The sequence below is a fragment of the Athene cunicularia genome (genome assembly GCF_003259725.1).
Source record: "Athene cunicularia isolate RWA chromosome 8 unlocalized genomic scaffold, athCun1 chr8_part1, whole genome shotgun sequence".
NCBI lineage: Eukaryota > Metazoa > Chordata > Aves > Strigiformes > Strigidae > Athene > Athene cunicularia.
In genome coordinates, this window is record NW_020799109.1 from 21,048,166 (window position 1) to 21,061,468 (window position 13,303).

General features: G+C 32.7%; 1 protein-coding gene across 1 annotated transcript in view; it reads left to right on the forward strand.

Moving 5' to 3' along the window:
- Positions 1-1,528: 1,528 nt before the first annotated feature.
- The window catches only part of LOC113482869 (hornerin-like), a 53,125-nt gene continuing 41,350 nt past the window's right edge, over positions 1,529-13,303 (forward strand). The window contains exons 1-12 of the mRNA XM_026853963.1: positions 1,529-1,561; positions 1,935-2,130; positions 4,381-4,517; positions 4,828-4,919; positions 5,989-6,097; positions 6,743-6,769; positions 7,146-7,184; positions 7,990-8,034; positions 9,400-9,441; positions 10,894-10,935; positions 11,792-11,830; positions 12,683-12,718. Of these exons, the coding sequence (XP_026709764.1) occupies positions 1,529-1,561; positions 1,935-2,130; positions 4,381-4,517; positions 4,828-4,919; positions 5,989-6,097; positions 6,743-6,769; positions 7,146-7,184; positions 7,990-8,034; positions 9,400-9,441; positions 10,894-10,935; positions 11,792-11,830; positions 12,683-12,718 (837 nt within the window). The remainder of the gene's footprint in view (positions 1,562-1,934; positions 2,131-4,380; positions 4,518-4,827; positions 4,920-5,988; positions 6,098-6,742; positions 6,770-7,145; positions 7,185-7,989; positions 8,035-9,399; positions 9,442-10,893; positions 10,936-11,791; positions 11,831-12,682; positions 12,719-13,303) is intronic.

Here is a 13,303-nt window from a genome sequence, read left to right on the forward strand (position 1 = left end):
AAGGAACTGAGGATACAGTTAATTTTTCATAATTATATCAAATCAGAAGCTTGCAGATTTTTTTTTTTCCCAGAATTCCATATGCTTCATTTTAGGAGTATGTACTTTTAGTTTCTTTACATTTTTCATGGAGAAAATGTAAATTTGTGATGCAAGGTAACATGATTGCATTGAGTATGTATTGGAACTCGGGGTCCTTAGAAATTATTTTCTGATTCTACCTCAAGTATGAACTTGGAATTTTGTAAGATGCTACTATGTTTCTGTTCCTCACCTAAAACCCGATTCCAAAGGATGGCACAAAGATACTCTTAGAATAGTTCATGAACTGTTAAATCAGTGAGCTGATGCAAAGCAAAGGCATCTCAGCCGTGTTTCAACTTGTGATTGTGTTTCTGGCTCTCTTCTAGCTAGAAAAATTGGAAAGGAGGTTTCAGACTGTTTTGTGGCAGACTGCAGCTCCAGACAATTTTCCAATCCCAGCTGAACTAGTGCTAAGGACTCGGTGCTTTGAAATAGAACATCTAATTAGAAACAGATTTTTTTTTTCCATCTCTCCATGAGTCAGACAAAGATTTCAACAACACATAGACTGGTTCATATTAAATCACTGTTTACCACATCTGTTAATATAATAGCACCTACATGCTGTATTTAAAATTTAATTAGAGGTGGGCCATGTCAAAATCGTCACAAGAGATTGGATAACCGCACCCAGCGCACTGATACCAAAACGTAATGCTTACCAGGATCCCATTTAAGTGACATTTTCATGAGATTTTTGGGAGGAATAGCCTTCATCTGCTTTAAAGACGTGATAACGTGCACATATAGCTTTCCTGCTTGCTGCACTTACTGGTTGTGACACTATGCAAACCTTCATCATCTTCCTATAGGAAATCTTTCAACATTTCACAGTCACCTGTTTTGTTGTTATCTGTTGACTCAGTGGCTTTTTAAAAAGTTAAGTTCAGAGTTAAGTATGTGGGTGTTTGGAATTGTGTTCTGAAGTTTTTCCCCTGCTTCCAGGTGTTTCTGTTACTTATTTTATTAGCATATACAAAACCGAATGGTCTTAACACATTCATACACAAATTAAGATACACAGGTAGATGATACAAATTGAACATATCTCTCATGTTATGTTTAAAATGCTTTAAAGAAATCTCAGTTAAATATCTCCATTCTTTTTGTTACAGCCTATTGTATCACACAAGGCAATCCTGTAGTTTCTTTCCACTGACAATCCTTGAAAATTGGACTTCAGTCCTGCCACTTAGTTATTTTTGTGAATTTCTGTACTGGGTATAATTTATTCTTAACCCATAGAAAGCATGCACAAACAATTCAGTAGTTTAAAATTGTTTAGAAGTTCCAAACAACTTTGCAGAAGTCTTTTGTTAAGGTCTTCAGGAAACAAATATTTTCAAAAACTTCCAAGAGTTCTCTAGGGCATTTAACAATAGATTTCTTGGCTGTCTCTTGGAAGTGGAATTAAGCAAAGCAGTCAAAAGAGAGGGTGCTAATCATGGTTGTATCTACAAAAAACAGTTTGAGACACGTAAGATTGTGTCTTAGTGAATAACAAAGGAGCTGAGCTAAATATGCCAGCACAACAAGGAGAAAGATTGTTTAAAGCTTTTTCTAGTCCAAAGCCCTAATACAGCAGACATGGCTGTTAATGGATTGTTGTCGTGTAACCAGAGAATTTAAACTTCCATTAATATTTCAATATTTAAAATTGGAAATATTTGTGTTATTTATTGCACTGTTCTGCCAGTGTATATAGGTATTTTATTTTAATTTATTTTCTTCAAAATATATGGATACACTGAAAGCCCAGATTTCTACCCTGGAGAAAAGCAGATATTTGTCAAACATGACAACTCCTAAAAAGAAGTTCCTATAAACTATATTGTTCTTTTGTTCCACAGATGAGGAGACACTCCTGCTTTGTTTTTTTGTTCTGTGGGATATTTTTGCCTGGAATCCTTGGTTTTCCACAGACAAATACCTCAATTGATTGTGATTCTCTGTTACCAAACTATGAAGCTGAACCACAGACATCTGCACCACCATATATTATTGCTGTATCTTTTGATAACTTTGAGCCAGGAAATGAAATCCAAGGTAAATAATCTGAATGACATAAAATCTTTATCTGTGTCTCCCAGAATTATCATTCTTCACCAAAACTCCTCTATTTCCCTCTCAGTCTAGTTAAATTTATTTTTTAATTTCAATCTTGTTCATCTATACCTGAGATATTAATCTTTTTTGAAATATTTTCTATATACATATGTATGTTAATATTTGTAAAACTGAAAATATATCAGTTTTTCTTTTTCCTATCTAATAAATATATCTTAACTTCATGCTATAATTTCTGTGACAAAATTAAAATGAAATGTGACAGCTAGCCAAACTGGACTAATAATTATTTGCTCTTTAACTTAATATTTGAGAATTTGCTGTTGTATCAAGCCTCTGCAGTACAAAGGGATCCTACTCATTAGATGTTCACATGCTGTCAGTTTACAGGAAAATAAAAATTCAAGATGCATTGTAGGACAATTCGAGAGTGACACATTTTGAGTCATCGTTCTAAGAGCTGCATCCCAGATTTTATCACATTGCAGGAGGCGAAGCTATTGTGGTTTAAACCACCTTTTTATTTTCCTAATCCCAGATTGCTCTCTGATGGAACACTTTGACAGCCTTGTTTCTCCACAATATGATGCCATCTCATGGTGCTGTCACACTTTAAAAGGCTTGTGAATGCTTCTTTTCCTAGCCATTTGCTAGAAGAAACATGGACATGGAAGTGAGTTGTAACCCATCACATGTCCATGGTTGTATCTCAGTAGCTGAAAAAGGGCATTATTCACTGAGTAGCTGCTGTCGAGCTGGGATTCTGTTTTATGTGAACCTAGTAGCATGGATGTGCTTCCACGGAGAGTGGTATGTAGGGAGAAAAATGGAGGAGTGTCAGAGTCCTAGTATAGCTGCCATTCTTGAAAAAAAACATGTATGAATAGCTCCTTCAAGGATGGGAAGGCTGATTACTGATAGCTATTTTTAAAACGGTATTGCCTGCAAAATGATGGATGGATTTAAGTATAGGCAGACTGTTCTGTGAGGTTATATGAGATTTATCATAACAAAAAGATTGAATCCTAGATGCTGCTAACCTTGCCTTCTCTACCCCCCCCTTTTTTTTTTTTTTTTCCCTAACCATTTCCTTTTTTTCTCGCTTTAGCATTTTTTTTCTATTGCTTCAAATTGTAAGCATCCAGTGCCTGGTCTTAGGGAGCTGCATTAGGTTGCCCTTTGATTGAGCATGTTGCAGTTTCATCTATGGCATGCCATGTGCCAAAACTCTTACCTGTGCTTGATTTAACACTACATTCAAGTGTAGGATGTCACCCCTTTTGTGAGACCTGTGAAAATTGGTGAATTAGGACTGAAAGTTGATGTCAAATTGGAAGGCTAATTATCCAGGTGTTTGGAAATGTTAAATTGTCAAGGTATGATTGGTCCTTGCCTTGACTTTTGTGTCATTCCCAGTTTATCTGTGCTTATTTTTAATGAGCACATGTACCTCTGGGCATAAACTGTTATTCTGATTTTATTTGCAAATGTACCTAATACTGACATCAGCAGAGCAAGTTTTAATAGATCATAACAAATTTGATTATGCCTCTTGAAATTCAGTGTCAATTTGGATATGTAGAAAACGCAGCCTGCTGTCTTCCATACTTGTCTGAGCTTCTTCAGTAGCAAAATTTGAGTAAAATTGAGTAGTTCATAATTATTAACTTTTCATGTTTAATATAGAACATGAGAGCCAAACTGTGTAGTTTCTCTTCCAATTGTAACACATTAAAAAAAATGGTTCTGCAATTCAGCCTTAGGCAAGAGTTAATCTCTTATTTTGAAACAGAGGTAGAAAGAAAGACAATTCTCTTTCTCCCATAGCTATTGACTTTGTAGGCCTAATTAGAGAGAAAATAAAAAAGCTTTTGGTCAGCAGGGCCACTGGTCAATATTCTGAGTATGCGTGGGGGGCAAATGAGATTAACAAGAAAGTCATAGTCATTTGGTAGAGCAGAATTACTTTTAAAATTGTCAATAAATCATTTATTTCATACCTCTCCAAATTTCTTCCTTTTCCTTTATTGTAATTTTCTTGATAATTAATTAATATTCTAATAAATCCCAGCATTTTTAAATGTTGTAAAAGGTTTTAAGTAATTTCTGTACATGCAGTCTTGTGCTTTGGAGTGAAAATTAGGGATAAAAGGGAAATTAGTTGTTAAACATGTAAGAGGTTTTAGTTGTGTATGAAATTTAAATTTTTCAAAATGTCTGTTTTCACAGTGAGTTTGGAAGCACTTAAAGATGTTGGTTTTAAAGGATTTAATCTACAAGCTCGAGAAATAGAAGGAGATGTTCCTGTTGGTACTTTTAAAATTACAGATCCAAATACTAAAGGCTTGGGATGTCATAACAGGACGGTATGTATTCAAATTTTTTTTTGAATACTTATATTAACTTGGTTTCCTTTTGAATACTTTAATCAAAATTGATAGAAATAGTGAGCATTATTTCTATGGCAAAGTTATATCATCAGTAGAGTTTAAAAATATAGACTTTCTCAAGAAATACATGTACCTTCTATATGTGATATGAATCTAATCTAGAAGCTACCTGGCACTTTTTAGGACATCAGTGTTCCTGTTGTAGTAGAGACAGTTCCCCTAATAATATAGGTAAAAGTCACATTGCATCTTATATAATTTTATGTATGTTTCTTTTTAATTGCAGAATTCAGCAGTAAGTCATGCAAATTCAGATGTGAAACAGAAAATTACAACAACATGGATTGCTCCACATGATGTTAAAGATCTTCAATTTATGTAAATAATTTTGAGGAGGGTTTTTTTGCCTTTGAATTTTATTTCTGTGAAATATTTTGACATGGATCTGTGTTGCTTCTGTCTGATGTTCTTCTCTTGCCACAATCATGGGTTTTTCATAGTTTGTCACAACTTCCCACATAACATGATTTCCATTTCAAGGTATAATTATAAAAGGTAAACACTGTCCTACAGATGTTAATATATGTAAATAATTCCATTAAGCACAGTGTTATTAATGGATCTTTGAGTAACCAGTTTTTACACTTTGACCTCTTTAATTACAAGAGCAACAATATGAATGTAACTAGTTCCTTGAATAAGTAAAGTTCAGACTCTATTCAATTATAACTTTTTTTCATTTTGAACAGTGGAAGAATAATGGTTTGATGTAAATGGTTTAAGATAAATTTAAAAATGAGTTTATGACCCATGAACTAACTGCTGAAAACAGGAGAAGACAAATTTTTCCTGTTTAATGCTTTTTTTCTTGCAGACCAGAAGCTTGTAAAAGTATCACCTGGTCTAGTGAAATGCATGCTTGATGTAATTGAAAAATATCTAAATGTTTAATATCTTGATATTGTTTGAAGTGTAGATTTATGATAGGAGCATCTTGGCCTTGCTTTTGTATTCCTGAGGAATACAAAAAGGAGAAAAAGTACACATATTAAAACCATGATCACTTCCCCTCTTTAATGTCATGAAAAGCAGTTCACCATCATAGATATATAGATTGTCAGAGCTGGAAAGAGGTGTGACAATTTTTATGGACACTTGAGCTGATACTCCTTACTGGAATGAGTGCTTCTTCAAATAGTGTCCAATTCCTCTTCTGCTTCTTCTCAGCATCTATTTTATTTATCTTCAAAATGATGTTGGATGATAATACAGTAACTGGAAAAGTGTTCTGGAAATTGATCATGTTCTTTTCAAACTTGTACTGTATAACCTTAAAATCAAACTAGAATTGATTTTCATGGCTGGAGAGGTGGGGGAGGAGACTTCATTGGTATTTTATACTGAAATATTTTGATAGAAAAAAAATATTATTTTGTTTTCTCTCCAGTGCAACTGTTGTTCAAGATCTAGAGAAATTTTGGGTTGGAATTCAAAGCAAAACTCTCACAACTATGCGTTCTGAGTCAGTTAATGGGACAGGAAAAAGTAAAAGGAAGGTATGTTTTGAGTGTATTTGCATACTAGAAATAAAGACAATAAATTGTATTTTTGACTTGACACAAGACATATATTTGTTGCCATGTATTCATTAACTAAGATGGCCAAAATTATTAGATATTTTCAACACTTTTAATTTAACTGCCTAATCCTCTTGCTAAATTGATGAAAAAAATAAAATAAATACTATTCTTCCCCCACAGAAATAAGGAAACTAATAATCTAGTTATTAAAAAAAAAACGTAGCTTAAAGACAAAGAAAAGAAAATTGCTCATAAGGAGAACTCTACTGTACTTCATGGCGTGCTGTTCTGTTCTTAATTCTGCTGCACCACTCCCTGGGAACAATAGCTGTGTAGCACGTTCTTAGAAGTGAGTTTATTTTTGGCCAATAATTATGCTTATATGAAACATTTTAAACATGACAGTCAGTTAAAGTAAAGAAAGTCTGTTCAAGTCTATCATATTGTTTCTTGACTGCAGCAACACTGATTTGTGTCATCATGTTATCTAACCAAGAGTGAACACCTCTCTTTTGTTCCTCGCTTCACGAAATGTATTTTCTGTTTCCTATAATAAGGTTTGGTTTTTTTTTTTTTCCCAGTAAGTAATTTGTAAATATTTCCTCATTTTTTTCCTCACAGCTTATGATAGAATTAGAATGTAACAAGGTAAGAATAATTTTTCTTTAATTTCCAAAATTTCAGTTACCTCAAATTTAAAATTCCTGTCCTACTGGTGCAGGTGTTTCATGGTTGTAGCATGAAGCACATGTACATGTAGCATGTATCATACCATTCAAATTACTTCCCTAGTGAGATCTCATTTATGCTTACATTTTGTATACAGTTTTGAAGGTACTTTTATTTTTAATTAGTTAACATCAGTTCTCAGATCAGATTGTTACAATGTGTAAGGTATTGTAAGTAACGAAACACTTGACATCTTCACTCAGACCATGAATGTGAATTCAGTTGATTTCCTGTTTAAAATTGGTATTTATACACCAGTCAATAAACAGTAACTGGAACCTGTACTTTCTTGCAGCGTGGAGGGACTTACACAACACAAGGCAGATGCATCATGGTAAGTATTCTTTCTTCAAAAACATTGACATACTGCTGATTGCCCAAGATCTCAAGACCTAGTTAAAAGCTTCTTCTAGTCCTTTATTCCTCTTGTTGCTCAATGTATTTTTCTTTTTGGCCATTTATCTTGGTTGATTAAAATTCCAAACTTTCCAAATGGTTGTCAGCCTTGTTACCATTTCCTCCTAAAGGTTCTCTCTAGCTAATCTGGAATAATTTTCTAATAGAAGTTTTCTTCTTTCTGTCTTCACTTTTTAGTCATACTGCTTGCTTGCTTTTCAAGATCACTTATTTCAACAGCTCTGAAACATTGCCTTTTGCAAATCATGATCTAGATTTAAAATTTATTTGTTTTTTTTTTTTTCTGAAAAATATCACTTTGCATCTCAGTGAAGAAACCTCTTTTTCTTCTTTCCTTTCTCCCAGCAAATGTGCCCTACATTTCGTAGTGTCTAGTGACTGCATAGTCACATCAGTAAAATTTTTCATCTGCTTTTTAATGATCTTGACAGTGCCTACACTACACTGTCTCCTCATCGATGATGAACATCAAGTGTATGAGGCCAGATTAAAAAGGGTACAAGCAGCAGATTAATGTTAATTTATACCAGCTGTTTTGGTATAGTTTTTATTATTTGGCATTAAAGATCTCTGAAATAATTTTAATAGTATCAGTGGAATGAAGTCACAGAAAACTTTGTGTTCTTCCTTTTCCCACCAAGTAGACCTTTCTTTCCTGAAAATAATTTATATAAAAATCAATTTTTTGCAAAATAATAAATAGCATTTTGGTTTCTTTACAGGTTGGACCCTCTGGTTCCTCTCAGAACAGCTATTCAGGCAGTCAGGTAAGAGTCCTAACTTCCAGCATTTGCACGTTTTCCTTTAGTAACCTTGAACAACTAAAATTCTGTAACTACAGAGTACTGAGGTGATTTAATACTGTACTGAAATATCATCTCTGCTAGTTAATGTAGAATGCCAGAGTTATTAATCCAGTAAACTGTATGTTCGGTACCTGGACGAGGTTCAGCTACCTACACACTGCTGAACTCAGTAGCTTGCTGTCAGTATTCGTACCTACAAGACGCTTCACCATCTCTGATTTCACACATTAAGCATTTTTAACAAGCATTGACCCTTTTGAGGGAAAAAAAGATTAATTCCACCTTCCTAGAGGATTCCTACCTATCTATGCACATGTGCATGTAAATACAGACACAAACCATTTTTTTATCATTTTAGAGACACCTAGGATAATGAAAACGAACTGTACTTATCATTAATTGATTGGGCATTTTTCTTTTTTTTTTTTTTTTAAGGCCTCATTTTATTTATTACTTATTTATTTTATTTATCACTGTCTTCTCCACAAAAATTTGCAAAATTTCTCCAAACTTCACCAGATATTCATACATATGTCAAAGCTCCAGTATAATGTCTGTATCACTTTTAACACCAGATTATATTTTCAGTTGAAAATTCAGGGATTTCATTGTCTAGTTAGCCTTTTAAAACTTTTGGGATATGTGTGCCTACATTCTCACTGATCATTTTCACTTCTTTAATCACAGAAATGTATACCTGTTTTTTAGTTAATTGTCTCCCCTACCACAGTGTGCCTATTTGCACTTGAACTGTCAGATGCTTTCTGGTCTGTCTCCAGTTTCTCAAACTGAGCTTAGTAAGGTTATATTTCTTACTACTTACTAGTGATTATATTTATTAGTGAATTATCTGGTAATATTCACTACTTGTAAGTGAAATTACCAGACTCTGAAACATACCAATTATTTTTATGTGTATGCTAGATACTGAGTTTCTTCATTGTTTCTCTTTCATATATAATACATATTATTTTCTAAGAGCTGAGTTTCTCATCTTGTCTTTTAACTATCTGAAGTTACTAAATTTTTCTAAAATATGGACCATTTAGTAAAACAACTTGTGGATTTTGAAAGGTGACTTGACCAATAACAAAGTTATAAGAAATCTGGATGATTACTAATGTCTCATACTAAATTAGAATTGGTACATCCAGTTGCCAGTGAGCTGGTAACCTCTGTACTTGCTTATCCCATATTTGTCTGTGCACATGGTCATCTGCACAGCTTTTAATGTCATAAACAGCAGGGCTTTTGTTTTTTTCTTTCTGGCCTTCCACCACCTTTTTGCTTTTGCATGGAAATAATTGACTTCTCTTTTTATTTCAGAGTGGGGTAGTCTACACAATAAGCAAGAGTGGATGTGGTCCTGTAAGCACTTTTCTTACATTTACTTTTTTGTCCCCAATATAACTATATTCATAGTAACTCCTAGCCTTCGGTTGCATTCTTTTATATGCGTGTTCATGTGGGAGTTTCTGTGCAAATAGAAAATAATGAAGAGTGAGCTAGAAGATAAATATTACAATTTATTCAATAATATGAAGTAGTTTGCAAACAGAGATGTTAAAAAGTTAAACAGAAACAAATAGATTATAAAATCATGGGAAAAAAAAAAAAAAATGAATGGAAGGGGTTATCTGTTGCACTTACACTATACTGATTATACAAGTTGTCTATTCTCTCCTTCTACCCCAGACAAGACTGTTATGAATTGGTCTGCATGTTCTAAATTTTTCCTCCTCTCAGAATTAATCACACAATTATCTGCAATAAATAAGGTTATTTCAGGTTTTCATTCTTTCATGCAGCAGGGATACTAGTGAAGCTATGTATCCTCGACAGATCAAGCCTGTCATCCAGAAATAGGTCAAAGATGCAAGAGTGCTCTAATGTGGTGCTAAATAGATCAAAAACTTCGATGAAGTGTATTTATCAAGATGGTGACTAACTGTAGGGACTAAAATATTTGAAGGTTTATTCAAATATATAGAATTATTTAGGTTCCCTTTCAACATTTACAAGATAAGATTTTTATTTTTTAATGCAAAGTTCAAACATTTACTCAGTATAAAAAATGAGAAAATTTCTGAAAGGTAGACGAAACAGTCAAGTTTACTCTTTCCTTATCAATGACAGGGGGTTTTTTGCTGGTTTTTCATAGTATACTAGGTAAACAAAAATAAGCTAGTCATGTAGCTCTATTGCTAAGCACTATCAGTTGTGACTTCAAACTAGAAAAATGGGGATGACTCAGCATCAACAAGGACAATGTTTGCAAAAATGTAAAACATTCATGTTATCAGTACTTGTAAAATGTAAAATTCATCACAATGTGTACAGGATTTTTGCAAAAAACAACAAAATAACAGTTGGGGGGGGAGACTATTGATTACATTAATAATAAGTGAGATTTACTTTAAAAACCAAAGGCATTAATTTTTGTTTCCTTCTGATTTCCACTTCTTAATTTTAACATATATGTGTATATATATATATATGTAGAATTACATGCTTGAATTACAAGCATTATATTAATCTTTATCATTTATTTCTATTAAAATAATGTCTTGACAGTGTCTGTTCTAAAATGTTTCCCAAGTACCACTGGATAATCACTAATTTACAAAGGGCTAATGTGCCTGGCTCATATGTTCACACATGGGTGTTCATGTATAAATAGTGGCAAGTACAATAGTCTCTTTATCATCTGTTCTTTCCATACTCTACCTAAGGATCAGTCAGAATCAAGGATGTCTGAAGTGTGTCTTTTCTTCTTAAGCAATTATAGAAGAGAAATAACTGGTTACATTTTTTTCTTAGGGAGGCGCTGCTAATGCGTATAGTCAACACGCTTGTCAAGATGTAAGTTGCTTATATATATTTACTGATTGTCTACTACTGTGCTTCTTTGCCCATCTCCTTATTGCATTTGATTCTTTTCTTCAGAGCTATATTATTCTTCCTAAATATATTAAGGAAAATGGTGGTAGTCTGAGGTATTATTCTGAAATTAAAAACCAAAATTAAAAGGTGTTACATTGTCACTTCGTCGAAGTGTGATTGTTTGTGTTACAGGCGCTACCCATCACCTGTTCTAAACACGTCATTTGTTAGCCTACTGAAACAGCAAAATTCTTACTGTGTAATGCTTTTTATCTGTTAGAGTAATTGTCTTTGGATATTGCATGTTGTGCAGTATTATTTGCGATTTTTTTTTACAAATTTTGTGTATTAATGCAATAATACTTCAATTAGTAGAAAAATTGCTGTTGTCAATCTCATTTATTTTGTTTTCACCTGAAAGCATGTTTTCCACTTTTAAAATCACGAAAGCAAGTGAAAAAAAATCTATCAGAAAGACAACAAACTCTCCAGTGCCTTGGCCAAGAAACTGCTTAATCATATGCTTAAGTTTAAATACATAATTATTTCTATTAATTCCTAAATATTAAATATATTTTGTTTAATATGTAATATGTAAGTGTAAACTATTTGTGATAGGGCAACATTAATCTTATGACTGTAGTAGAATGTTGGAAAATTTTTACTTCAGCTATCTTTAAGCAAGTTCAGTATACTTTACTATTGCCCTAGATTTATTTAAGTCTGGAGGTAATCAGTTTGAAGTGCACATCCTCTAAGGAAAAAAGCAATGACTTCTAGATATTTATTTATATAACAATTTGTTCATTATATCTGATTTATGTTTTTATTTCAGAGCGCATCCTTATCCAGCGGTGGTATTGCCTATGGCCAGGTAACTATGTGCTTTCCAACATGTTTTCAGTTTCCTAAACTATTCAGAAACTAAGCAGTTATGCCCAACTTTTACTAAACAATAACAAAATTCAAGGAAGGAGATAAAGGAGGACAGTCTTCCAATGGTTAAGTAATAATCATATCTGGAAATAACTTCAACAGATGAGTTACATGTTTAGTATATGTTGTAATATCAACATATTAGAAGTTTTATACTTTGATTTTTGCACAGAAATTAAATTATCTTTATACTGTAAATGAACACCAGTTAGTTTTGTTATGATATTCCCAAGTCCAATACTTTCTTTAATAGTTATTAAGATTTAAAAGTATTTTGACTGTGCAATTGCATATATGGGTTGATGAAATGGAAATCTTCACCACGCATTATTTTACGCATCATTTAAAACATTTTTATTCTTATGGCACATATTTATTCTGGTTTATATTTCAATGGTATGTTTTTTAGTTTTGGGGATTGGGTTCTGGAGTTTGGGTTAGGTTTGGGGATTTTTTCATGAAGTTCGAAATGATTAATTTTTTTTCTACCAATAGATTATTATAAACTTCCAATTTAATGTTAGATGAAACATTTGCTGCTTTTATACAGTGCTGTGTAAAACTAGCAAAATAATTGGGGGTTGCAGAAAAATAATAAATTAGTTGATTTATTTCAGTTATTCATTTATTAATTGTCAATCCATTAGTATTTTTATTCAGAATCTAATTTAGTAGAGAAATCTTATTTTAGAGAAATTATGTTAGCTATAACATTCTTGTGGAAAATAGTGCTGTAGTTAATTTGTCGTACATTTACCTAAACAAAAAATGGATTCTGTATTTTTCACAGTCTGTCCCTTCAAGCAGTTCAGATTCCACTAAGAAGGTAAACACTTATTTTCAATTCAAATGGAAAAAAATTCTTGTAACTTGGCATGACTTATTTCAGTGGTACTACAGTTCCTTTTATCAGTTAAGACTTTTCAAGGTTTTAACCCAGATTGATTCATATGATTTGAATCAGTTTGGTTCTTAGATGCCTTATATTAGCTAGCCATGCTTTGGCCGCTTTTGTTGATAGTTAACTGTATGGAAAATAAAATTTCATACATATTTATGGGGATTTGTTTTTAAAAAGTTAGGATAGTGATTGTGATGTAATTAGGCCTTTTAAGGATATAGATTCTGCAATTATTATTCAGATGAGCTGGATAATAAGCGTGACTCAAAGCAATTGAAATCAATAGAATTCATATTACTGTTGAAATTGACTCATAATATTTACATGGACTCTTTGTCTCAGTTCAGTCCTCAGGAAGCTCAGGGCTAATATTATGGTGTGTTTGATAAATACACATTGTACCCATTCATGTCCTCATAGATTTTTTTGTATTCATTTTAATTTCACATTATTTTAAAAATTCAAAACATATTGATAGATTTTTTTTTTAATAACTTAGTTTTAAAAACA